Source organism: Nicotiana tabacum, chromosome 8 (assembly GCF_000715075.1).
Source record: "Nicotiana tabacum cultivar K326 chromosome 8, ASM71507v2, whole genome shotgun sequence".
NCBI lineage: Eukaryota > Viridiplantae > Streptophyta > Magnoliopsida > Solanales > Solanaceae > Nicotiana > Nicotiana tabacum.
This window is the reverse complement of record NC_134087.1, coordinates 193,397,869-193,424,117: the sequence shown is the minus strand read 5'-3', so window position 1 is coordinate 193,424,117 and position 26,249 is coordinate 193,397,869. Positions and strand designations below refer to the sequence as shown.

Here is a 26,249-nt window from a genome sequence, read left to right as displayed (position 1 = left end):
TTTTAACCCATTTTGAAATTGTTTTTGAGCCTTTTATACCCTTCTTTTCTAACCTTGCCCAAAAGCCACATTACGGTCCAAAGAAAAACCTTCTGATCAGTCTTTGAGAAATGCCAAGTCATGCAGGTAAAAGTAATTCATGACAGGGGCAACACTCTGGTTCAAGCAGGGAAAGAAATAAAATGAGAGAGTCTTATTAGTGAAAACCCTCACGGGCACCGTAAGACGATGAGAGCTGAGAGAAAATTTAAAATGAGAGAGTTTTATTGGTGAAAATCCTCCAGGGCACCTTAAGGCGAAAGTGAGTTAAGAAGTGAACAAATGAGAAACGTCTGTTGGTGGAAAACTGTTTCGAGGCACCGCAGGAATGAACAAGGTCAAAGTTTGGGTAAGGTAATCCAGTGATGGAAATTCTGGGGCAACGAGGTATGGCGATTGAAAGCTGGTTAGTTGGACAGATTGGACTGGTTAGTCCGAAATGCATGTCATGACCATTGGTACCAGCTGTCCCTATCATATAAATTTCTTTTTCTTCTCTTTTAAACAATCATCCGGTTTTGGATTCTTCTTATCCTTAACTCATAAAATCATTGCATTTCATTTTCTTTTGGGGGTTTTGTCTGTCTAAGATGTTCAATGTCAGTTTTGTTCAATGCAAGTAAAAAGGATTTCAAAGCTCACTACCAGATTCCAGAAATGGTAAAGCATAATGTGGTCAGAGCATGTCAGCAACAACATGATGTAAAGTGGAGTATGGGGAATCACCGGAAGTTTCATCAGTGGAATGATTGGAAAATGTCGTGGGAAATGTAAAAGTTCAGAAAGGGGGTCAGAGGCGTGAAACAACAGTATGGGTACAGAACATTCTGTTTGTCAAAAGCAGAGTTTGAAAGTCAGTCGGAAAGTCAAGCAATTCAGGGTCAGTTCGAGGAAGCCGGTCAAAACAGAGCAATGCAGCGGGAGTATTTTTAGCAAGAATGTCATCAAATAACCACCATTTTAAACTAACAAATTTTTTTTTGATTAAAACAGGGGTAGGAAAAGTCAATTGTTTTGGGGAAATTCTCCATGAGGGAAAAAACAAGCAGTAATCAGGTTTGACTACAAAGTATGGTATGATTAAAATACAAGAATATTCAGGAGTATCATAGGGGAATGAAAGTTGGTTCCAAAGTTTGCATGTGTAGGATAAAAACTCAAGTAGGAGTGGTCAGGACCTCCCTAGACAATAGGATATAGTTTCAAATCCTTATAGATGACATGATGTAGTGAGAGTAATACTTTAGAAGATATAACTTAGGTTCGTAATTGTTAGAAGTTGTCAGGACCTCCCTGGATAATAGGATTTAGCTTTCAAATTCTTAATAATAGTTGGTACATGATTCAATAACACTCACCCGTGTGCCCGACAATTTTCTTTGTTTTTGTATGTTTTATGTTCTGTTGTGTATTTTATGTTATTTTTAGTATGAGTCCATTGATAGTACTAACTTATCTTCTCTTGATGATTTCTTGAGCCGAGAGACTCCTAGAAACAGCCTCTCTGCCCCCTCCCCCCCGGGTAGGGGTAAGGTCTGCGTACATATTACCCTCCCCAGACCCCACTTGTGGGATTATACTGGGTTGTTGTTGTTGTTGTTGTTGTGTTGTTGTTGTATGTTTTGTTGAAGTCAGGAGCCCGCCTGGATAGCATGAGAATACATTTCAAGTTTGAAGTCAGGAGCCCCCCTGGATAGCATGTGAATACATTTAAGCGCAGAAGTCAGGAGCCCGCCTAGAAAATAAGGGACTACAATTTAAGCTTCAGCTATCAAATTCTTTGTTTTGTCTATTTTTGAAGTCATGAGCCCGCCTGGATAGCAAGGGAATACATTTCAAGTTTGAAGTCATGAGCTCGCCTGGATAGCATGGGAATACATTTAAGCGCAGAAGTCAGGAGCCCGCCTGGAGAACAAGGGAGTACAATTTAAGCTTCAGCTTTCAAATTCTTTGTTTTGTCTATTTTTGAAGTCAGGAGCCCGCCTGGAGAGCAGAGAATACATTTAAGAGCAGAAGTCAGGAGCCCGCCTGGAGAACAAGGGAGTACAATTTAAGCTTCAGCTTTCAAATTCTTTGTTTTGTCTATTTTTGAAGTCAGGAGCCCGCCTGGAGAGCATGGGAATACATTCAAGTTGGAAGTCAGGAGCCCGCCTGGATAGCATGAGAATACATTTAAGCGCAGAAGTTAGGAGCCCGCCTGGAGAACAAGGGAGTACAATTTAAGCTTCAGCTTTCAAATTCTTTGTTTTGTCTATTTTTGAGGTCAGGAACCCACCTGGAGACCATAGGAATACATTCAAGTTTGAAGTCAGGAGCCCGCCTGGATAGCATGGGAATACATTTAAGCGCAGAAGTCAGGAGCCCGCTTGGAGAACAAAGGAGTACAATTTAAGCTTCAGCTTTCAAGTTCTTTGTTTTGTCTATTTTTAAGGTCAGGAGCCCGCCTGGAGAGCATGGGAATACCTTCAAGTTTTGAAGTCAGGACCCCGCCTGGAGAGCATGGGAATACATTCAAGTTTTGAAGTCAGGAGCCCGTCTCGAGAGCATGGGAATACCTTCAAGTTGGGAAGTAAGGAACTCACCTGGAAAACAAAGGTATTACATTTCAAGTTTTAGTTTAAATTCTCATTAATATCCTGTAACATGTACCTAGTTCCCAAACTGGGGCAGAAAGTTTTCTTTGTTGTGTCTATTTTGTGAAGTCAGGAGCCCGCCTGGAGAACAGAAGGAAAATAATTCAAGTTTTGAAGTCGGGAGCCCGCCCGTATAGCAGAGGAATACATTCAAGTTCAACAGTTTGAAGAGAAGGGGTAACATCTCAGTTTACAATTCGGAGTGGCAACAATGGATTTCACCAGGAGAACACAAGACAACAAGGCAACAAGAAAACACAAGACAACAAGGCGACATGAAGTACAAGAGCAAGTTTGAAGAATTTAGATAGGACTTTTGTAATTCGTAGTCATAGCTTAGTTTAGTTTCTTTTTATTTTGATATGGTGTAATAAGGGAGGTCAGCAAGCAGTAGTAGCAGCAATCGCCGTGAAATCACATCTCCTGGTAGTCCCAACTACCAGACACTCCCGAACTACACTGACCTGATTCCTTTTTAGCCAAGGATATGTAGGCAACCTCTGAAGCAGGGTGCGGTCAGCTCTTTCAAAAATGCTTCACACGAAATATTCGAACGGGCAAAAATCGCTCATTTCCGCTCACTTATCTTTGCACGAAAATTCTTTGTATTTCCGCGCAAAGAGGGGCAGCTGTGAGCACGTGATTTTTTCCCTAAGCAAATTATTACCAGACATTCAAACAAAATAATTTCTTTATTATTTTACAATTTTTGTGAATTTTTGTGTTATTTTCTGATAATTGTTGCATTTTATCTGTGCATTTTAGTTCATATAAAAAATACAAAAAATACATTTGGCATTTGTTTGAGATTTAACATTTTAGGATTAAGTAGTAGTTTAAATTGCTTTAAAATAAAGAAAATAATAAAAATAACCCACTTTTGCATTTTTAATTGTTAATTGTTGAGTTTGTCGCAAAATAAATTTTAAACAATTTTAGGAATTAATTAGCTTAATTTTTAAAATATATTAGGGCTTTGTTTTAATTTTTACATTTTTATAAAATCAGAAAAATATAAATGAAAACAATGAAAAATAAAAGAAGAAAATTAGAAAAGAAAAAGAAAAAGAAGATAAAAAGGAAAACTATTAAAAAGAGGGATTCCCTGATAATAGACCCGGATTTGGGCCATTTGTTTTGATTAATTTGGCCCAATCACACCCGAAATGACCCAGGCCCATACCCCTGTCCCACCCGATCCAACCCACACTCTCCAAAACGACATCGTTCGTCGTTAGTCAATCTCAGCCGTCTAGGTTAGGGGATCCAACGGCCAGGAATCAATCTCCCTCACTATATAACTATCCGAAGGTCCCCCCACCCTATCCACTCGTCTCCCTCACACCCCCTCTCCCCCCAAAACCCTAGTAGCCGCCCCCAAATTCCGCCGCCGGCACTGGCGGCGCCGGCTCTTTTCTGGCCCAAATTGACACCCTGAAATCCCCTCTTCTCCCTCATCTCAAATCCACAATTCCTTTCCTTCAAAACTCGTCCAAATGTCTCGAATATTGGATCGAAATTTTTCCGGCCATGACTCAAAGTAGCCCAAATCGTACCAAATTTACACCATAAGATCGCATCCGTGTCCTCTATCGAATCCCCAAGGCCCTGACCCTCGAATGTGGACGGAACCGTTCAATTATTAATTTTAAAACTTTCCGGCCAAAACCCTAAATGATCCAATCCTTACCAAATTAGTACCATAGGGTCCCTGTGCTTCCCTCATGAGGAATTCAGTGTCAAAAGACTTCAAATATCACCGGAGATGGCCGGAGTTGAACTTTCAGTTAGCCTGATTTTTTATGAAATCGTGTCAATATTAGTGAGTTTTCTTTTCTTGGTGTATTCCTTTTCTTTTGCTGTTATTTTTCTTAATTGTTAATTTCCAGTTCAATGTGTGTCTTAATTGTTGTTAATTCTCTTCTAATTCTGATTCTTAATTGTTTATTTGTCTAAATTTTAGTTAGTTTGCTTTTAATTTCAGATTGGTTATTAGTCGTCTTTCTCTTTGACTTTCACTTTTAGTTTTTGTTTTTATTTAATTGATTAAATCGGTGTTAGTTAGTTTAGTTAGTGTGTTGTCAATAACTCTTTGATTCATTATGTGGTTTCAGTTCATTATAAGGTTCATCATAATTAGTTAGTGTTTGAGGGTAGTTAGTTTGTTTTGATTAACACTTCTTTGGTAACTATTAGTAGACCCTATTAATCTAGGTTAGTAATTTTTCAGAAATAAAGGGGTAACTCCGGGGTAGTTTAGAACATGGGAGAGGAAACTAGAACTCACTAGGATATTCTAGAAGGGGTTTAAATTGAAAAATCAGAAAATAGATAGTATAACTTGAGTAACAAGTTAAAAACTTGAGGACTGAACTGAAAATAACACAGGAACTAGAGTGCAAATATAGAATCTGAAGGCTGCCTCATGTTGCCTATAAAATGGCATTGGCATGCCTTGAATAAAAAAGTTTTGGCAGCCATAAAATTCCCCCAAAACACTTTTCAAGCCTGCAGACCTAAGAATTCAAATTTCAGCTCAAAACTACTTTTAGATCTTAGTTTTCCTTAAAAGAAAAATCAAAAACAATTGAAACATTCAAAAATCAAAAAAAATCAATGGAATCCTTTTCAAATTCCTATTCAAATGTCTTCATTTCTATTCTAAATTCGAGTTTTTAAAAGCCTCTGGAGTGCTCTGTTGCCTTGATTCGAGTGATTTTGGGCATAACTGAACTGGTTTGGGTTGAGTCATTGTCTGTTGAAGTATTTTGGGTTCATCTTCGAGTTTATTTGGGTGATTTCGAGTTGTAGTTGGTTGGCTGAGTCTATTTTGGGCTATTTGGTTGACTGTTAGCTTCAGAAGTTGTGTTGGGAGTAGTTTTGAGTCTCTTTGGGTTTCTGCAAGTGAATTTGGTCTACTATCGGTGCTGTTTCTTCTCTGAAAATTATTCTGGGCTGTACATTCTGTTTTCTGAGCTGTTTTCGATCGTCAATTCGCTGTTGCTGTGATTTGTGGTTGACACTGTATTTGCTGTAGCTGACCTCTTCTTCTATTTTCTCTCGACTTCCAGGTACTTTTCCAGGTTCATTTGATGTTGAAGGACTGAATCTATGTGTATTGGTCAATTGAGGAAATGAAATCTAGATCGTGTTAACTTGATGTCAATTTGTTCTATGTCGTGTTAATTTGAATTTTAGTTGCCTAGTAGTAGTAGTAAGGAATTGGATGATTGGAAACATTTGTATAACTTGTGATAATTGGACTGTAATAAAACTGTTTGTGTTAGATATTAGCATGCTAGTTTATTAGTATATGAATGGATATATATAGGCCTGTTAGGACTTCTTGGTCGAACAATCAGAATACGATTTAGTTTAAGAAATTTTGTTCAGTTTTGAATTCTGAAGCAATAAACATGTCTCGCCCTTAAAATAATATTGTTGTTGGCCTATATGCATTGTTAAATGATTCAAAACACTTAGAATGGTCTTTGGATCGAGTACCGGCATGCCATTATGTTTCTGGGCTTATCATGGCCTCAAATTAGTTGGTTCCTTTATTTTAAAATGGAGCCCAGGCCGTTTTAATTTCCTTACCAAATTGTCTGCCTTTTTTTGTATTTCTGGGCTCGATGAGTCAAATTGAATTAGGAAGTTTTGGACTCTTCACATATTAACTAAGTAGGAATTTTCTTCATTAGAGACAAATAAAAGGTAGAAAATTATAGTTGCTTTTAGGTGGGCCTTTTAAATAACAAATGAGATGAGCCTCGCCGAACAAAAATACATAAATTGCGGGGCCCTCAATAAATGGGTGTGTTAAAATACTTAGACTTCGGGATGGGCTGTTTAGCGAATTTCACGGCCCTCCCCAAAGATAATAACGTGTTAGCCACTTTAGGCACGATTTTAATAAAATTACATTCCTAAATTCGGGTGTGCATTTCATGTGACCCAAATCAAATCCCAAAACGTTGAATAAAGTGTGTTCAGGATTGCGGATGCATTTCATGTGATGCGATCCGAAGGCATGCTTTAAACGACGTTCATCTTTCTTTAAAAAATATTAAATAAAAGCGGTTTAAAAGTAAAAATCAGCACATAGATTCATCAGGAATAGAATCGGATAATAAGCTAAACACGATAGTTGAGCGACCGTGCTAGAACCACGGAACCTGGGAATGCCTAACACTTTCTCCCGGGTTAATAGAATTCCTTATTCGGATTTCTGGTTCGTGGACTGTTAATAGAGTAATACTTTCCTCGGTTCGGGATTCAACCAGTGACTTGGGACACCATTAATCTCCCAAGTGGCGACTCTGAATATTAATAATAAATCCTGTTCCGATTGTCCTTTAAGTGGAAAAACTCCTTTACGCCCTTGCGGGTGTAGTGAAAAAGGAGGTGTGACACCTGTCATATCAGAATGCAGCCATGCAAAATGATCAATGTTAGATTTTAAAAAATTATTATTTTTAACATGAGTTCGGGACTCAACCCCGTTCCTAAGTGGAATTTTCTTTCCAAGAACTCTTCGAGCAAGACCACTTGTTCGATCTCTTCTAGAATTGATTTGGTCGCATCCGTATCCCTCGGTACCTGAAAAGACCTCGGTACCTAATCTAATTTTAGTGACTCCTCATCTTCAATAGATGTGAAAGAAGGCATCAGTTCCTTAATTGCTATTTGCTCGTTTCCTTGTCTACTGGTAACGATTACTGCGTTCGTCTCCCTTGCAGCCGGTTGATGTCCTCTGATTTGTTTGATCCCTTTTGGTGTTGAAAATTTTAACAGTTGGTGGTATGCTAAAGGTACAACCTTCATTTCATGTATCCATGGACTTCTAAGGATTACATTATAGCCCATTTCGCCAGCTACCATTTTGAACAGGGTGGTCTTTGTTACTTCTTCGGCATGTGTGGGCAGCAAAATATTTCCTCGAGTTGTCACACTAGTTAAGTTGAACCCGGCCAAAAACTTTGTTGCCGGAACTATATTTTCGGTCAGCTTTGTTTGCTCCAAAAACTCTCAATTGTATGATGTTGGATGAACTTCTTGGATCAACTAACATAAGTTTAATTTTAAAATCTAAAACATTAAGAGAAACTAGCAAAGCATCATTGTGCGACAGAAGAAGTCCATCAACATCTTCTTCTGTGAAAGTGATGTTATCTTCTGAGACCTCGGACCCTCTTACGCCGAAAATGTCACCCCATTTACTTCTTCTTCATCGAAGATCATGTTTGTCGTCATACAAAGTGAACCTGTAACCGATTTTGATTGTTTTGCAACATCCCGATTTCTCCCATAGTTTTTCTTGGCACGGTCACTCAATAACTCTCTGAGATGACCATTATTCAACAACGTTGCTACCTTTTCATGAAGATGTCGACAGTCCCCAGTCCTATGACCGTGATTTATATGGAATTCACACTATAGATTAGGATCCTTTCGGCTAGGATCCGATCGAACTGGTTCTAGGAACCTAGCTTCTTTAATATTTCTCATAGCCGACACTAATTCTACCAAGATGATATTAAAATTGTAGTCAGATAATCTGAGATATGTTGCTCGAGACCCCGACGTCTCTTTCTCCTATAACGATCTGCTATTTCAACCATGATCCGCACTTCTATCAGAAGTGAACCTATCTGATGACTGAAAACCTTTACTTCCACGCCTATCGACCTTCTCGTAAGGTTGAACACAACTTCTAAAGGACCTTCGATCTGCATCAAAAGCATTTTTGAACTTATCTTGATTCTGATCATGATTATGTCCTTTAAAAGACACCGAAGAACCCAATTGATCATCTTCTATTCCGATTCTTTGACTCGTAGCGATTGTGAACATCTGCCATGTGGTTGCCTGAAATTCTAGCAAGCTTTCCTTCAATTTCATTGTGAGTTCGAGTCTCCCCAAGAGCAAGGTGGGAAGTTCTTAGAGGGAAGGATGTCGGGGGTCTATTTGGAAACAACCTCTCTACCCCAAGGTAGAGGTAAGGTCTCCATACACACTATCCTCCCTAAACCCCACTAAGTGGGATTATACTGAGTTGTTGTTGTTGTTATTGTTGTTGTTTCCTTCAATTTTCGAGAAACATCGAAACTCAATGAATTGAGACCTTTTGTAAATGCCTCCGCTGCCCACTCATCAGGTACCACTAGTAATACAACAACAACAACCCAGTGAAATCCCACTAGTGGGGTTTGGGGAGGGTAGTGTGTACGCAGACCTTACCCCTACCCCGAAGGTACCACTGGTAATAACATTCTTTATTTCTGAAACTGGATCACTAACTCTCGCAACAGTTCGGATTCTCCTAGGGATATTCTGAATATATTTGCCTTCCTTGTTTGGACATTTCTTACTCCAGCATGAGCTTTGATAAAGAATCTGCAGGCATTTCAAAAGAATCAATGGATTGCTCAGGTAAGAGAGAATACCAAGTTAAGGCACCCTTTGTCAGGGTTTCACCTAACTTCTTCAACAAAACAGATTCAATTTCGTGATGGTCGAAGTCATTTCCCTTTATTGCCGTAGTGTAGGTCGTAATGTGTTCCCATGGATCCGAAGTCCTATCTTATTTTGGTATATCTGACATCTTAAACCTCTTTAGGATCAACTCCTGAGTTGCACTTGGTTTAAACGACAACTATGTATACTTCTTGGAATCCGGTCCCTTTAACACTGGCGGTGCTCCCGGGATCTGATCCATCTGAGCATGAAACTTTTTTAGTATTTTGGTCCATTCGTTCATTCATTTCCTTCATGAATATTATGAGCTCTATTTTGAAAGGGTTATTTGAGTTATTATCCCCAAATCCACTACCGGTACCTCCTACCTCGTTGAAACCAAGCTCCTCCCTTGGAGCGTCGTTATTGACTCTTTGAACATCTTGATTTGCGCGGGAGGAATCAGAGCTTTTTCATTAGCATCATTAGAAGCACCTGATAACGCATGCTTCAACTCTGTTATCGCCTAATCTTGTCTTGAGAGGTGATCCATAATCGCTCTTTGTTGTTCTCTCGAGATTTTGACCGTTTCAACAACGTGTTCATCATCCGCATCATCAGGAGTTGGACTCCTCATATGTCGAAGATTCTGACCTTCACGAACTATTATGACCCCCACCTCCCAGCACTGATTCGCCTCAGGCTGTAAGTGATATCGTGATACGGTAAGTGATAATACAAGATATTTAATTGTTTATTTTAACTTTTATGAGAATTAATCACTTTCATTTATGGATCTTTTCATTTAATCTTAACTTAAAAGTATGATAAATAAATATATTTTTCATATTTTATTACTACCTTTTTTTTTTTTTTTTGTAGTAGGAAAGAGGCTCAACTTTATTGCCAAAGCCATGACTTCTAGATCTTTCGCGTGTCAATTTACGCCAGCACTTGCGTGGCAAGAGAACACCCACCGCTCACGCTAAAATCGATCCCACATAAATTTCTAACTTGTATCGCCCCTTGTTAACGAAATTGGCCTTCTGTTTGCGATCAAATATTCCCGTAAATCACCGATCAAAAGGTAAGAATTTTTCTTAATTTCTCTACTTAAATTTGCAGCTTATGAATTAAAATGATTTTTAGGAACAAGTCTGCTTTATATTTGGGAATTTTTGAGGTTTATTCCGATTCATTCCGCATTTTTTGGATGCAAAGTACTTAACTATCCGATCATTTTCTGGTATATAACTTCAGCTTTGTTGAGTTTTGAGAGTATAATTGGCCTAAGGCAGATAAAGGAGGATGGAATTATAAAAATATTTAAATAATGATAAATCATTTGTATCTATTGAAAATAAAGTGAAGTGGAATGGATACATGTGATTCATATAGTTGACCCAATAGTAGTCCCTCTGTTTCAATTTGTTTGAACCTTTTTGGAGTATGATTTTCAAATGGACTAATTTGAATTCGGACATAGATTCTTTTAAGTTTCTAAAATTTACATATTTAGAAACTATATAGAAAGTAAAGTCATAGTAGTTAACAATTCAAAATATTTAACAACTATTTGGAAAACATATGGTGAAAGAAAATCTTGTTTGACTCCCCAAATAGTAATAGGTTCATTCTTTTTGAAAACGGGGAAAGTACTAGTTTGAGATTGAGTTGTAGTTGATTTGATGATTATTGATAATTGGGATATTGTTATCCAATAGCTGCGCTAGTGGGAGGTAGCAGGTACCCAGTGAGATAGTGGAGGTGCCTGCAAGCTGGTCCGGACACAACCATCATAAAATAATAATTGGGATATTGTTACTTTTTAGGTATCTTGTCAATTCAACTTTTAATATTTTAGTTTAAAGAGGGAAACTATAGAGCTATCAGTTATTCCTGGTATAGAGATAACTAATTCAGTCTTTAGGGTGGTTGGTAATTGGATTGACAACGGAATAGTACCGGATTGAGGTCTGAAAGAGATAGCTAGTTTAACAAGATAGAAAATTTGGTTTTGAGCATTACACATTTATTAAGGAAGGGATAAACTGACTTCTCCATAGCGTTAGTTTACATGAATGACGTATTCATGAAATCGACCAATCAACTATGTTTCAACCCCAAACTAATCGGATTTGGCTATATAAATTTGCTGTATCATTATGCTCTCTTTGGGATTCATTATATTCCAGTACTTAATAGTTGTCTCTAGGCGAATTAGGGGTTCTCTAATTAATGGGGGCTTATTTAAAAATCACATTATCACTACACTATTAGTACAAATATCTTAAATCTGGAGATTGGAGAAATATGTGTTGAAATTTCAACATGATCACATGGCGTATTGTTAAGTGCAAAAGGATGAGGAGGAGGTTGGGATTGATTGCAACACAACGGTAATTGTAAGACTAGAGCAGGCTTAAACAGTCCAAGAGTTGTGAACAAAAATCCAAGAATTAACTCATTCCAGATGGCTACATTCTCTTCTTTTTCAGTCTAAGGTTGGGGCATGAAAAATATTGTGACTAGATCATCATCTCTGACACTAGGAGTTGTGAAAAAAAAATCCAAGAATTAACTCATTCCAGATGGCTACATTCTCTTCTTTTTCAGTCTAAGGTTGGGGCATGAAAAATATTGTGACTAGATCATCATCTCTGACAATAGTGTGACTGGATCATCATCTCTGACAATAGCGTGACTGGATCATCATCTCTGACAAAGTTGCATATTTTAAGGTATTCAAACCAGCTACTGTGAATACTGAAGGCATCATAGAAACATGTGCTGAATATCACTTCTTCTACTGGAATTGCTGAAATGTAGGCGTGGAGTTGAGGTTGAGTACAACAACGACAACTACGCCTCAGTCCCAAACAAGTTGGAGTTGGCTGTAGGAGCATATTGATTTCTACCTAAAAATTTAGGAGTTATGTTGCTTTTTTTAACCCCCGTTGCTCATTTCATTTTTAAAACAATGAATAAAGCGTTACCACAATAGAGTAGAAACCTCTGTCCAACTCCAGCTCTCCCCAAATTTTACTTTCTTAATTGTTAAAATTTTCTATTAAAGGTTGATGATTAGAAAATTGTTGAAATCTGTGGATGCACGATGCAGTTGTACCCAAATTTCTAGTGATCTTGGAAACAAAAAGATTTTAAGCATTTCAGTTGTTGATGTGATCCTAGGGTGCGTAAAACTATAAGGAAAACAGGAGAAAAAAAATCCAAATATTGTAAAAAGGGCTCACTTTGTGCACAAAGTACTGTACAGAGCCTTCCCCTTTCATACATTAATGGGAAAAAGGTGTTCCAGAGACCAGTTTTCATTAACTTTTTGAGTATATACTTTAATGGATTGTAACCATAGTAAAATTATGGGTCCAATGAAGAATTGTGATATTCTTTGTTTTGAAACCTACTAGATATTCCATTGGTTCTTGATTTTGCCACATAAAGTGGAACGATATCTATACCACAATAAAACTAGTTGGGGATCAACTTAGATTAAGAGTAAGTAGCATGCTTTTTCTCTCAAATGTTGGACTTGTGGAGCTTTTCTGCGACTGATTATCTGCTCATTCCATAGAGGTGGAACTTAATTCAACTTGAATTCGATATGAGAAGATTGTTCCACTTGTTCGTATCGAAAGGGATGCTCCTGTTTCCATTGAGTGGTCGACTTTCAGCTTTTTCGAACTGAAAAATTCAGAAGCTGATTTGAGCTAACGTTCGACATGGTACTTTGATTCTGGTGTCCCAAAGCATTATTAGCAGAGTTTACTAGAAATGCATTTGGTTGTTGACTTACCTTCAGTCCTCCGGATTATCCTTAGCGGCCTAAACTGTAACTTCCATGCCATAAAAGATGCAGCCTCTAGCTTCGATAGATAGGATTCAAAATACTGTTTGTGCCAGAAGGCTCAGAATGCAATTATACTAGAAAATATTTTAAAAGAGGAACAAATTGGTTGATACTTGTGGTTCTCCTATTTAAGACTAGCTAAAGTTTGTGTTTTTGATGACGGCTTACTTGTATGCTTTTATTAGATAAAGAAACCCATGCAGCAGCAGGAGACATGTCACTTGTCTGTTTTATGGAGAGGGAAGAAGTTTAGTCTGGAGATGGATCCAACTGCTACTTTCAAATCATTGGGGGATGAATTGCTGAATCTCACCAATGTCAGAGATGATACATTGCGGCTAATTGTGCCTACTAATAAAAGTTCAAGGCTTTTGTATCCTTTCTCTGAAGAGCACTCCTGTCTAAAATTGGAAGCAGTGTCCATCCTCAAGGTGTTTTTTTTTAGTTTCTGCTCTTTTTTGTGAATGTATTATACTAAATAGCTGTTAAACTGGCTGTCTACTTGAAGACTGGATAGAGCTTTTGGGTTTTTGTATGCTTGGGCACTTAATTTTGACAGATGTGTTTGTCCTCTTATTTTATATGCTATTGCTGATTATTCTGCTAAACATCTCAATTTGACACTTTATTTTTTGAGAGTTAGCTTGATGAATATAGGAAATCATGTAGCATTTTCCACTCTTGGAAGTAGGCTTTTCCTACAAAATCTGACTTGAAGGAGTTGTAGCCGTAAGTTTTTTTTTCCCAAGGCACATCGCAAAAAAATACGTTTCCGCAGATTTGACGGTTTGACCGTACTTCTATTCTGAAATGAATTCTTCTTCTATTTACTTCTTTGTTAAACCTAAACTTTTAATGGCTAAATAAAATTGATGAAATTGATTCCTGTATGGTCAGTGTCTCCTTGTTTAATATAAATCTGTCTGAAAAAAATGGACTGCGTTATACAGCGGAGGGATGATTCTACATATTGTCTACATGGTTTCTTCTCTATTCCTCATTTATGTGTCCGTATGAGTCGTGTATAGTTCTTTATGAAATATGACAAAAATTAAGGCATGGTTCTGAGTTTCGAATTCTTTTAAAAAGGTTATGTATGTGTCATGAACCCTCTTTATTTCAAACATCAATTCTATTGAAAATTTTATCATTATGTAGAATCTTGTACAACTGTCTGCCACGTGAACTTTTTCCTGAATATTATGTCATATTTATGGCTTTGTCTGTTACATTAAACGTATAGAAAGAAAAATGTATACCATAGTTCTTGTGCTTGTGGAAGAGTTGGCAATTCTTAAAGACATAATCACCTTCTGGGGTGAATATTTTTTTATTTTAACCTTTTCACATAGTGTATTATTAGGTATTTCTGCATTTCCAAACATTGAAAAGCCTAAGTAACTTGACATACTCTTTAAGCCGAACCTTCCAGACTATTTTTTGGGCTTAAATGACTAATTCCTATGGTTTTTTATTTCAGGGGAAGTCTATTCGGATGTTGGGAGTGCCCAAAGATGAAGTAGATGACATTTTACAGAGTGCAAAGACAGACCTCAGGATTGTGGGTTTTGATGAAGAGGAAAAGAGATTGAGGCAAAGAATCTCAAATGGGCTTCAAAGTTCACTAAAACTTCCACAAGGGCCTTATGTCTTTTGTGATTTTCGGACACTTCACCTTCCAGGTGTAGAGGTATAGCTAGCTCTAAAATGTAACCATTATCTTTCCCTATAGTTGAAACTGAAAAATGCAGTCTGACCAACAACAACCCAGTGGGATCCCACAAGTGGGGTTTGGGGAGGGTAATGTGTACGCAGACCTTACCCTTATCCTGGAGGGCAGAAAGGCTGTTTTCAAAGACCCTCGGCTCGAGAGGAAGAATAGGAACAAGTAAATAACAACAAGAAGGCCAGGAAAATGATATCAACAATGTAAGGACCGGAGAAAAAATAAATGGAAGAAAGCAGTAGCCATAGCAATAGCAAAAGTAATAGCCACAAGCAGTAACACGACAGGGTACTAGAAAACCGAAGCGAAAGATAGTACTAAAACAACCCTAATACTGGCATTCTAAGAATCGAAGACAATGAGTAAAATAACGTTTCTAACTATCTGGATTTTGAGCGAAAAAATACTGACATATAAAGACAACATTGCTCTCACACTTGGTTTTCTGCTGTTAGAAATTTTGTATCAGAATGGATATTGACTTTTCATTCAGCATTATATCACTTTGAAAAACAGGTTGAGTAAAATATTTACAGGAAAAAACCTATGAAGCTTTATGTTCATATATGGGGAGAACAAGGATAGTTGTGTGGAGAGGCTTGACTTATCTGCTTTTGAATGTTTGGCGGTATTTCATATGCTGCGATTATTCATTAGTTGTCTGTAACCAATTTGGTATCCATCTAGCAGACCACCTTGTGTTTCAGGAAGTTAGTTGCTACTCTTTTTACTTCTTTTGCAGTGCTGAGGCCACAGAAGTCTGTTCCGTTTACTCGTGCTTTTACTTGTGTTCTTCCTTATTTTTTTACTGGTGTTCTTTCTTATTTTGTTTACTTATGCTTTTACTGGTGTTCTTCCTTATTGCATCTACTTGTGCTTTTACTGGTGTTCTTCCTTATTTTTGTTTTATTTTTGTGCCCTTCTCGTTTTGGGGATTATCCTTCTTTTTTCTTTTCCTCTTGGATAAGTAGTTGGGCATCATCTTTTTATTTGAGTTTCATGGATTATATGAAGGATTTCTTTCTCACACAGTCCATTTTTCTCCCCGAACCGAGACAAATCTATTACTTTTGCCAGGGTTATTGTGATGTGATTAGTGTAACGGGTGGGTGGCCAATGGGGAAGGGAACGTGTAGGTTTCTCCCGAAATTTGTTGAGGCAAGATTCAGCATGTAATTGGAGTTTGGGGTTTCGTAACCTGATACTTAATGCAAAAGATGTATGGGTCCGGTTGGATAGAGAGTAGAGGGTTTAGTAATGATATTACTTGTTACTCTCTGTGTAAAATCGGTGTGACAATGAGTAGATTTATTGCACTCCAATTTTTCAGTTTGCTTCAGATAAAGAGGATTGAGAGATTGAGTCATTATCTTGATATTTGTAGTTTTCCATTGTAATATGAAGTCTAAGATTGGTTGTTTTAGGATAAATATGTGCTGTAAACCAAGATTTGTTTTCTATTATTCAAAGAGAGATTTTTTAATTGATTATTTAATTGTTTGGCTCATTAGTTTTTGTTAACACCTATCCCTTTGAACAATGATGTGTTAATAGATTAGCTGTGAGTTACTGCAATATCTATTTTTTTCCCTTCACTTTAATTGCATTTCGAGATGTGCTGATCATGCTGGCAAGAAATACAGCTTCTTAATACTGTATTTGGTGATTCTGTAAATCTGAAGTGAACAATTCCATGCTTTTGTATGTCTTGGCTGTTATTGTCCTCTTGAGGATATGCAGGTGTATTTTGCCTTTAGAGAAATGTTGGTATTACTTTTGTTTTATTATCTTGTTTTTATTCAAAACAAAAAGTAGTTATCGAGAGATTGTATTGTTTGACAGTGGAATCACAATGTTGCCACTTGTTTATGAAATTTTTGAAATTTAATCTCCTTTTTGGGGGCAACTCCGCACATGTGACCAAGCATAGCCGGTAATGGAGAAGAATTGCAATAGGTTGATTTCCAGTGTACAAATAGTCTAACTATGATGAATCCTATGAATGGACACGTATGATTCATAGAGTCTACTTTTACAAGTAGGTTTATTTGACAACCAATTGATGTAGTCTTCACTTGGCTGCAGTTGAATCCTCCTGCTTCAAAAGCTTTAAAACTAATGCACAAGCTTGCTGCTGATCTAGGAATAGTTGCAATCATGAATAAGGTAAGTCCAGAAAGATAATCATATCTCAGCTTAATAATTACGTATGAATTACTTTGTTGGTATGTGCTATCAGTTGTGGTAAACTATCGTTCATTGGGCTTCTTAAAGCATCGCTGGCGTGTGGGTATCATGACAGAAATGGCGCCAGAAGGCTATGTTGGTGTTAGTCCTAAATGCATTCTTGGTTTCAATAAGGTGAGCAACCCCTACCCTAGTTCCTTTCTCCCCTAAAGAAGTAGATACAGAACAGGATAACATACATAATAACGCACCCATGACTTTCATGGTTCATCATCTAGTTCTTTAATTATTGCCCCATTAGTTTTTGATTTTCTAAGATGATGTTTTCTCTTCCATTTAAAAAAATCTTGATAATTTCTGTCAAAAATCATATTCAGAATCATGGAGAGGAGATATCACTACGTCTTCGTACAGATGACCTCAAGGGTTTCAGGAAGTACGATAGCATCAAGAAGACTCTCTTGCATGAACTTGTGGGTGATCCTCTCTCAACCTTTATTTTCCAATTAAAACATATTTGAAAGGCTAAGTTAGTCTATGTTTTAATGATGAGTGATTCTTCTGTGTTCCTAACTTATATTTTTCCATTTTCAGGCACACATGGTACACTCTGAACATGATGCTAACTTCTATGCTTTGGATAAGCAGGTAAAATGATAATACTCCCAGTTTTTCATTCTTTGCTTCCTCAGTGGCAAGGAGTTCAATAAATATTTAGGCAAAAAACTGGGACGGTCTGTTTTTAGCCCCTAAACTAGATTTGTTCTGCTTGTCTCTGCAATATTCTTGTTAAATGTGCACTAGATTTAAGATTAGATCTTTGTGGCAGCTCAATGAAGAAGCTGCTAAGTTGGATTGGACCAAGTCAAGAGGCCATACATTGAGTGGTGGCAGTTTGCAACACTATGAAGAAGACGAGGACAGTGATAATCACACGGGTTTATCACATAAGCTTGGAGGACAAAGTTCAATTTTCAATGCTCGAGCATCTTCAGTGGCTGCTGCCTACAGCCGTTTAGCACAGGCATCCACCAACCACTCAGAAGCAACTGATATGGATCAGGAATCTAATTCTGGCAATTCACTTGATATTCGTCCGCAATCCAATCATACGGATGCTCTAGTGGAAAAGCAACTAAATGATCCAAAAGTAGAGACTTTGGGGAAATGCAATGGTGTATCTAGTGCTAATGTCTCATCTGATGGTCAAAGAAAATCTGAACCTGATCCTGATGATTATGAGGCTGGCTCTCCCATGAAACATGAGCCTAGTACAGAACTCGATTCTGATGATCATAAAATGAGAAACCTTCCGCCCCTTTTGGAAGCTAAATTACGTGAAGAACCTGACCCGGATGATTGCTCTTCAGAAAAACACAATGCAGGAAGTCCCATTTCTTTGGAACCTGATCCTGATGAACACGCTATGGGCATTGAAAAGAAAGTAATGTCTGGTCAAAATAGCCATGTTTCAGTGGGGTACCATGTAAATGAGGAAGAGAGTGGATCTTTTCCACACACCAATCGAGATGATTTTCCTGAACAAATCAAGCTGGTAGAGCCATATATTAATGATAAGGATATAATGTCGGATGGAATTTCAAGTACATTGATCGATGAGCCTGATCCAGATGACCAGGAATTACAGAGGATACAAGACCCTGTAGCGATTGTTTGCAGTCGATTGCAGAAAGCAATAGGGGTACTGAGATCTCAAGCCGATCCCCTGGAGGCCTCTAGAGTAGTGCAAACTATAGTAAAAATTATAAGGTACATTGATATTCAATTTCCATTTTTTTTAATCGTTCATGAAGTTTGGATTGAAGTTGGCGATACAATTGTTTGTAGGAATGTAATTGAACACCCAGATGAAGTGAAATTCAGAAAGCTGCGGAAGGTCTGTGATTTGATGTAGTGGTCTTAGCTGATTTACCTTTATGTGGATTTAATCTTAATTTGTTCATCACAATTGATTGCAGGCCAATTCTCTTATTCAGAGGGATGTGGTGAGTTATCCAGGTACATGATTTTCCAGATCTATTGCAATTTATTTATCTTTCTGCAAAATTCCCTCTCCAACAGTTCTCTTTCTCCATTCCTGTACTTCCTTGTTGCCTTCAGAGAGCATTCAGCAATGCTTCCTAATCCAATATTGTTAATTTTCTCTTTATCTGAGATTCCCTTGGTCCACTTTCCCTGAATCTACACACGTGAACTCCATATTAATAAAGCTTTTACTCTTTATCAGGTAACGACTTCCGGCTGTAAATCACACTTTATGAAACACTGGGATCTTTCAATTTGCAAATTTTTTTTTGAATTGGTAACTGTTGTATATATTATAAAAATCAGTACACTGTTGTATATTATCGATGTGCTACCAATTTTGCAAGACAATTTACCACTCTGTTAATTCGTGAAGCATGAATTTTCACTCGAGCCCTAATTTTATATTTAAGGGTGTGAATTGCAATTTTCGTTCCATGAGCTTAACATTTTGGTAAAAGATCAGTGGTGGTAAGGTTCAAATTGATGTACAAGCTAGTTTAATTGACCAAGGCTGAGGTCTGGTATCAAATTGATATTCTATTTAGGTGAATTTGTTGCTTTATGGTACTTGTTATGATAGATGGTATTTGCGGAGATTCAAAACATATTTGGTGACCCCATGAATATGCAACATAAATGAATTGTATCGACGTCATTATCCCCACATCGTTTATCTTTTTGTGAAATTACTCGTACACGACATAGTTGTATGCTTCTTGATCATTGGTGTTTCTTTTCCTTCTCTTCGCAGCTTCGTGTATCTTTTTGCTTGCAGACCATCCTTAGCTGTAAATACTAATTTTGCTTTGCGCTCTGTGGTTGCAGCTGCTATGGACATCCTGTCTGTGATTGGATTCAGTGAGGACGCTGTTATCGATAACACTGGTAGAATGGAAACTTATTTGGTCCTCAAAAGGAATGATCCAGGATTATTGTGGCTTGCCAAGTCTTCCCTTGAAACCTCCATTGCCTAGTGAACTTGTACAACAACAACAACACAGTATAATCCCACTTAGTGGGGTCTGGGGAGACTGTTTCCAAATAGATCCCCGGCATCTTTCCCTCCAAGAACTTCCCACCTTGCTCTTGGGGAGACTCGAACTCACAACCTCTCGGTTGGAAGTGGGGGTTGCTTGCCATCAGAGCAACCCCTAGTGAACTTGTACCTTATGTAAAATGATGCATTTGTATGTGAGAAAGCTGAAAAAGGACGAACACATTCTTATGGTGTGTAGCATTTGGGCATTTGTTCTATGCTGTATATTATATTCTGATATTTTCTGTTTTCTTGTATATACATCCTTATAGGAGGTTCAAGCAATTGTATTTGATGAAATAATAAAGATAACATGACGTCATTTGTACTACAAGTTGAGTTGGTTCTCTTATTAGCTTGTTTAATGCGGTTATTACAATAACATAATGTTATTACTCTCATAGGATTCACTTAGTAGATTTTAACTAATTTGGGATTGAAATTCAGAGGCGGATCCATAATTTAAAGTATATGGGTTCCTGTCGTAATCTCAAATTAATATACAATAATAATTGGGTTTACAGTTAGATATTTATAAATATTTAGTAGATTTTTTAACTGGTTCACGGGAACCTAGTAACTGCACTCTAGATCCGCCATTGGTTGCACATGCTTGTATGTATTATGTTCAAAGGCGAAATCTGGGATAAAATTTTATGTGTTCAACATTTAAGATTTTTAGCATTGAACTCATTATATTTTTAATTACGGGTTCGTATCTAGAGTATTTATTGCAATTTTAGCGGATCTTTACCAGACGGATTCAAGATTTTAAGTTTATGGGTTGCTACATCAATGTCAAGTTAATATACAATAATAACCGGACCAACATATAGGATTCCGAGCTAAATATTTTTCACATTTAAGGAATTTTTAGTAAAAAAAGTTATTGGGTTCACGTGAACCCGTAACCTTTGCACTAGATCCGCCTATGGATTGAATAATATTATTATCTGAGGAGGTAAATTACAAAGTAGTTGCGAAAACGTAGCGGATTCTAGCAAGGTGTTATGTGACATTAGGGAGAAATTCAAAAATAGCCAAATTTATAAGTGGTAGTTTAAAAAGTAATCGAAATTTAGCCACTTTTCATGTAAAGATAAATCTGAATGAAAACACTGTTTAAAATCCGAAAAAATATTCCAGCATAATATACTGGAGTTCCAGTATAATATACCGGTCCAGCAATATATATGGAGATTGGAGCACCGGTGCTCCAATCTCTAGTATATTATACTAGAGCCAACAAAGTATAACGATCCAGCGTAATATGCTGGAAGTTCATATACAGGTGCACCGAACTCCAGTATATTATGCTGGACTGGTCTCTGTTGCAGCAAAATAGTGGTTATTTTTTAATGACTTGGCAAACGCTGGCTATTTTTGAATGATCAGTCCAAAAACTGGCTAGCTCGTGCTATTTTAACGTGACATTAGTACAAGAAATTGATATAAAATTTCCTTTTGGAATGGCGCAATACATATCTGCATAATATATGTTCAAATCTTTAGAAATACTCTAAAGTAGCTGTAATTATTTCTTCCATTCGAAGATGTCAGAAAAGAACTCAAGTACGCAAAAGCGCTACAATATCAACAGAATGAAAAAAATTTACATTTACAGTCTAAAATGCCAAGTTATTTATTGATAAGAATTAAAAGAAATTCAACTTTTCCCTTGTATCACTTCAGGAAAATTCTCACCTTTTAGGACGGTAAAAATTCATCCATATCGAATTAATAATTATGGTGAGAATGTAGATTAACTAATTAAGATTTATTGATAATTATGTTTGTGAAGATATATATTATGTATTTATTGGATTGATATAAACACTCCGTGCGTGTAAGATTTTACTGAGGCGACACCATCCATTGATAAGCCTATGACTGTAACCTGTGTGGTCATCAACGTACAATTTTTTGCAATGTACCAGATGTCATTTGTCAAGTAGTAAAGTAAATACTATTAAACACACTTTCAATCGTAAAACAACATTAGGAGATGTCTTTAACCACTTATTTTATTAGGAATCTAATTAGAATTAAGTGAAAATAATCAATATATCAGACCCCGAATTTCTCTATCTTTTTTTTCTTCCCTTTACGTCGTCCAAATAGACAGAATGACAAGCATCATTACAATCCAAAAAATTTAATTGGTTATTTATTTAAAAAATTTGTATCTATGTTTCACGTCGAAAAAAGAAAGAAAAAGGAACAACTGAATCAATTAATGACCAGCAACAAAGATCTCTGGTCCAAACTCTTCATTCTCATAGAAATTTCTGTTGAGTGAATCAATCCCAGCATCATCATCTTCATGATTTACTTCTCCTGCATCTTTTGTCCCTGACACCACTTTTGGTGTTGGATTTTGGCTTGTTACTGCATTGTTTTTTTGGTCCTGGCCATTAACAAGAAGAGAACAAACCAAGATTGTTAGGACAGAAAATGCAAGAATTTTTCTGTCCATATTTGTCAAACTTTATATTATTTGGAGTTTGGAGTTTCTATCTTTGTTTTGTTGGTAGTTAATAAAGTTGGAAGATGTTGGAATTTAAAGGGAAAGTTATAACTGTTTTGAGGAAATTAAGGAATGGCATTTGCAACCATGGAAATGAGCCTTTTTTTAGAGTATTTATATCAATGCACAACAGAAATTTTCAAAGGTTTCAAATTGCCGCTAGTTCCCCTTGTGGCTTAAACAAACATATATTAACTTGATCTCTTGTAATAGTGTGGCAAAATGGTAAAAAAAATCTTTCATCCTCGTTATAGAGATGTCAAATGAGCGGGTTGGGCTGATTTTGGACGGATCAAAATGGGCTGAGCCAATAAATGAACGGGTCATCAAGTGTCAAATGGGGGGGGGGTTAGACTGATTTTGGATGGGTCAAAATGGAATGAGTCAATAAATGGTTGGACCCCAAAAATAGACTGATTTTGGACGGGTTGAGCTAAAATTTGGGTCATAGCCCAACCCGTCCAACTCTTACCAAACTTTAATTAATGTGTATTATTTTCTTATGAATTATTTAATTATATAAGACTTTTTAAATTTTGTGGTCATATATAACATATTACACAAAAAAATTATTTTAAAGATATTTAACAAAGTTACCCATGGATCAATTTGGGCTAAAAAATAGCCCAACTTTAGACGGATTGAAATGAGTTGGGTTAAGATGGGTTGAGTTCAATAAATGGGTGGGTCATACAGGTCAAATGGGTTTAAGCTCAAATTGTCACTTACACAAATAGCCGGTCATATTCATTGTATACTTTTTCTAGTCATATACATAAATTATACATTGATTATACATAACAAATACACATATAATACATAATTATGCATATATTATACCTCCACAGACTATTTTTAATTTAAGCGATTAGATGGATATGGGACGGGTCGAAATGGGTAATGAAAAATGGACAAATTATTCGATCCGACACATATTTAATACAGATAAAAACAGGTTAACCGGCGGATAATATGGGTAACCATATTATCCATGGCTTCATCAATATGATCACTTTAGGGAAAATTCCTAGTCTCCCAAACTTGGGGAACCCCCAATTTGAAGTTTTACAAATGTAAAAGTCAAACTCATTAGTTATCCATTGGTTATCCGTTTCTTAAATGGATAATATGATTCTTATCCATATTTGACCCGTTTTAGAAAAGTTCATTATCCAACTCATTTTTTAGTGGATAATATGGGTGGTTAACTGTTTTCTTTTAACCATTTTGCCATCACTATCTGCCCCGGCTATTTTTTATTTAAGTGATCGGATGGGCTGTTTTTTTTTTTGGTAATTTAAAATTTTATTACCTGGGAAAATGAATACAATTACAGAACAAAAACCCATCTCTACCTTACAGTTGGACATACAGCCCCAAATATAAGCACTACATCAGCTAAGCAGTATCAACATAGCAATCTAAGGATAAAAATTTAAGGACTTTAACTTTCCCTCTAAACTAGTTCTCATACTACCCCGATAATGAATGTCTTGGATTATCAGTCTAACCAAATCCTCAGCTCTCCTTTTTTGCTTTCGAAAGATCCTCCAGTTCCTCTCTTGCCATATGTAATACACAGTGCCTGCAAGCATCAATCTATATAGGGCTGTCGATGTTCTTCTTCCTATTGCAAACTTAATGGCCCAGCTTATTTCTTCATTCCATTTCCTGGCAGCTCGTCCTACTCCAGCCCATTTTAGTAACCTTTCCCATATTGTTGCTAAAAACTTGCATTTAAAAAACAAATGCTCATGATCCTCATCATTTTCCTCGCACAAGACACATTCTGCACTTGTTATGCTCCCCCATCTCATAAGCTTGTCTTTTGTGTATAATCTGCTTTGTATGGCTATATAAACAATGAATAGCCATTTGGGACAGCTATCATTGTTACATAGCACTCTTCTTCATGGGACCTTTGTGAACTCACCCCTTAGCTTATTATAGACATCTCGAATGGAGTAATTATTCCCATTCATCACCTCTGCCACATTGATATTAGCTTCTGTCAAGTATTTCCCAGCTCCTAGAATCTTTTGAGTCAGCCATGCTGCTTGTTTAGCTTTAACAATCTATACTATATCTTGCTTTATGTAGTACGTGTGCATCCATTGAATCCACAATCGATCCTTCTTTTTGCATAAGTTCCAAAGGTGCTTCAGAATTGCTGCTTTGTTCCAAATGATTATATCTGTTATGTTCAGTCCTCCTGCAGTCTTTGGCCAGCATAACTGTTTCCAAGCAACCAAAGCCTTCTTGCTCCCATCTGTCTCCCCTGTCCACAGAAATCTTTTGCATATACTTTCAATCTTTATCAGGATCTTTTTTGGCAAAGGAAAGATCTGTGACCAGAAAGATTGAATAGCTATCATCACACTCTTTATCAATTGCAAACGACCTGCATATGACAAGAACCTTGCTGTCCAATGTTGCACTTTTGCTAGTATTTTATCTAGGAGTGGTTGACATTGATTTACTGATAATCTTTTAACACTTAATGGCATACCAAGATATCGAAAAGGCAGGTATCCCATGAAGAAACCCAAGCTGCTCAGAATCTGCTGTTAAACTTGTATTGGTACTCCACCAAAGTATATAGAGCTCTTTCCTTGGTTGGCAATCAACCCTGATGAGGCAGAAAATTGCTGGAAGCAGTCATATAGCATCTGTGTAGATATAAGATCACCTCTGCAGAAAAGTAGAAGATCATCAGCAAAGCTTAGCTGAACTAGCTCCTTGGATGGAAATTGAAATCTGGTTTGTGTTTTCAAAGTCTTCATCAGTCTTATCAAGTATTCCATGGCTAAAACAAAAAGGTAGGGTGATAAAGGTCTCCTTGTCTCACCCCACGCTTGGCATCAAAGGGAGCTGTTGGTTTACCATTGATCATAATTGAATAGGAAACAGTGGACACACAAGTCATTATCCACTTCAGGAATTGACTAGGTATGTTCGTTGCTGTAAGCACTTGCTCTAGAAATACCCACTCCAAAGAGTCATATGCCTTCTGCATATCTATCTTGACCATACATCTTGGGGAGACTCCTTTCCAGCAATATCCTTTTACAAGCTCATGTCCTAGCAGAATATTGTCATTCAATAATCTTCCTGGTACAAAGCCTGCTTGACTCTTATCAACCAAAAAGTCCATCACAGTTTGCAGTCTACTAGTGAGCATTTTTGAGACGATCTTGTAAAGAATAGTACAGCACGATAGGTCTATATTGCTTGATTGACTCTGGATTCTTCACCTTCGGAATAAGAGTAACTGAAGTGCTATTTATTGGTTTATACATTATATTTTCTTTGAAGAAGTTAAGAACTGCTGTTGTGACATCCTGCCTAATTATATGCCATGATTTCTTGAAAAAACAAGCATTAAAACCATCACCTCCTGGAGCTTTTGAATCATCAATCCCCTGTAAAGCTTTGAATACATCCTCATTTGTGAACTGAGCTATTAAGCCCAATTGTTGTTTCCTTGATAGTGTAGGACCTTGCTTCATTACATTAGGATCAATTGCAGGTAGACTGTTTGCTGACTTACCTAGTAAGTTCTTATAGAAACCAATAACTTCCTGCTCAATTACACTATCAGTTGTTATTAGATTTCCACCCTCATCTTTAATCATCTTGATTTGATTCTGTGATGTTCTCCCCTTCATACTTGCAAAGAAGAAAGTTGTGTTAGAATCCCCTAGCTTCAGCCATTGTATCCTTGACTT

The 26,249-nt window shown here is 37.0% G+C and overlaps 2 protein-coding genes and 1 long non-coding RNA gene across 5 annotated transcripts; 2 read left to right on the top strand and 1 right to left on the bottom strand.

Annotated features, from left to right (window-relative positions):
• The first annotated feature begins 4,299 nt into the window (after nucleotides 1-4,299).
• On the top strand, nucleotides 4,300-5,965 carry LOC107821336 (uncharacterized). Its single transcript, XR_001656112.2, has 2 exons — nucleotides 4,300-4,494; nucleotides 5,744-5,965. It is a non-coding gene; the product is annotated as an uncharacterized LOC107821336 (long non-coding RNA).
• A 4,067-nt stretch (nucleotides 5,966-10,032) lies between these two features.
• On the top strand, nucleotides 10,033-20,325 carry LOC107821337 (uncharacterized). 3 transcript variants are annotated; one of them, XM_016647768.2, is made up of 12 exons: nucleotides 10,128-10,215; nucleotides 11,745-11,869; nucleotides 13,182-13,427; nucleotides 14,477-14,686; nucleotides 16,808-16,888; nucleotides 16,997-17,083; nucleotides 17,287-17,382; nucleotides 17,504-17,557; nucleotides 17,739-18,679; nucleotides 18,758-18,806; nucleotides 18,889-18,928; nucleotides 19,784-20,325. In XM_016647768.2, exons 3-12 carry the CDS (start codon nucleotides 13,194-13,196, stop codon nucleotides 19,930-19,932), a joined length of 1,941 nt encoding a protein of 646 aa, XP_016503254.1. In that variant the 5' UTR covers nucleotides 10,128-10,215; nucleotides 11,745-11,869; nucleotides 13,182-13,193; the 3' UTR covers nucleotides 19,933-20,325. The 3 variants fall into 3 exon arrangements, with proteins under 3 accessions (XP_016503253.1, XP_016503254.1, XP_075076066.1); XM_075219965.1 differs by having other exon boundaries at nucleotides 10,150-10,215; nucleotides 11,958-13,427; XM_016647767.2 differs by lacking the exon at nucleotides 11,745-11,869 and having other exon boundaries at nucleotides 10,033-10,215.
• Nucleotides 20,326-22,227: 1,902 nt separating this feature from the next.
• Nucleotides 22,228-25,675, bottom strand: LOC107821332 (uncharacterized). The gene is made up of 6 exons (XM_075220753.1): nucleotides 25,335-25,675; nucleotides 25,095-25,212; nucleotides 24,603-24,866; nucleotides 24,455-24,557; nucleotides 24,033-24,373; nucleotides 22,228-22,401 (listed from the first exon to the last, which is right to left on the bottom strand). The coding sequence occupies exons 1-6, from the start codon at nucleotides 25,673-25,675 to the stop codon at nucleotides 22,228-22,230; spliced, it is 1,341 nt and encodes a 446-aa protein (XP_075076854.1).
• Nucleotides 25,676-26,249: the final 574 nt, after the last annotated feature.

Coding starts and splice junctions, on each gene's coding strand:
- LOC107821337 (XM_016647767.2), top strand. CDS start 13,194: ATGCAGCAGCAGGAGACATGTCACTTGTCTGTTTTATGGAGAGGGAAG. Junction 16,889..16,996: donor TAGTTGCAATCATGAATAAG/GTAAGTCCAGAA, acceptor GGCTTCTTAAAG/CATCGCTGGCGTGTGGGTAT. Junction 18,929..19,783: donor GGATGTGGTGAGTTATCCAG/GTACATGATTTT, acceptor CTGTGGTTGCAG/CTGCTATGGACATCCTGTCT.
- LOC107821332 (XM_075220753.1), bottom strand. CDS start 25,675: ATGGACTTTTTGGTTGATAAGAGTCAAGCAGGCTTTGTACCAGGAAGA. Junction 24,558..24,602: donor ACTACATAAAGCAAGATATA/GTATAGATTGTT, acceptor CTGACTCAAAAG/ATTCTAGGAGCTGGGAAATA. Junction 22,402..24,032: donor AAAGGAGAGCTGAGGATTTG/GTTAGACTGATA, acceptor GTTAATGGCCAG/GACCAAAAAAACAATGCAGT.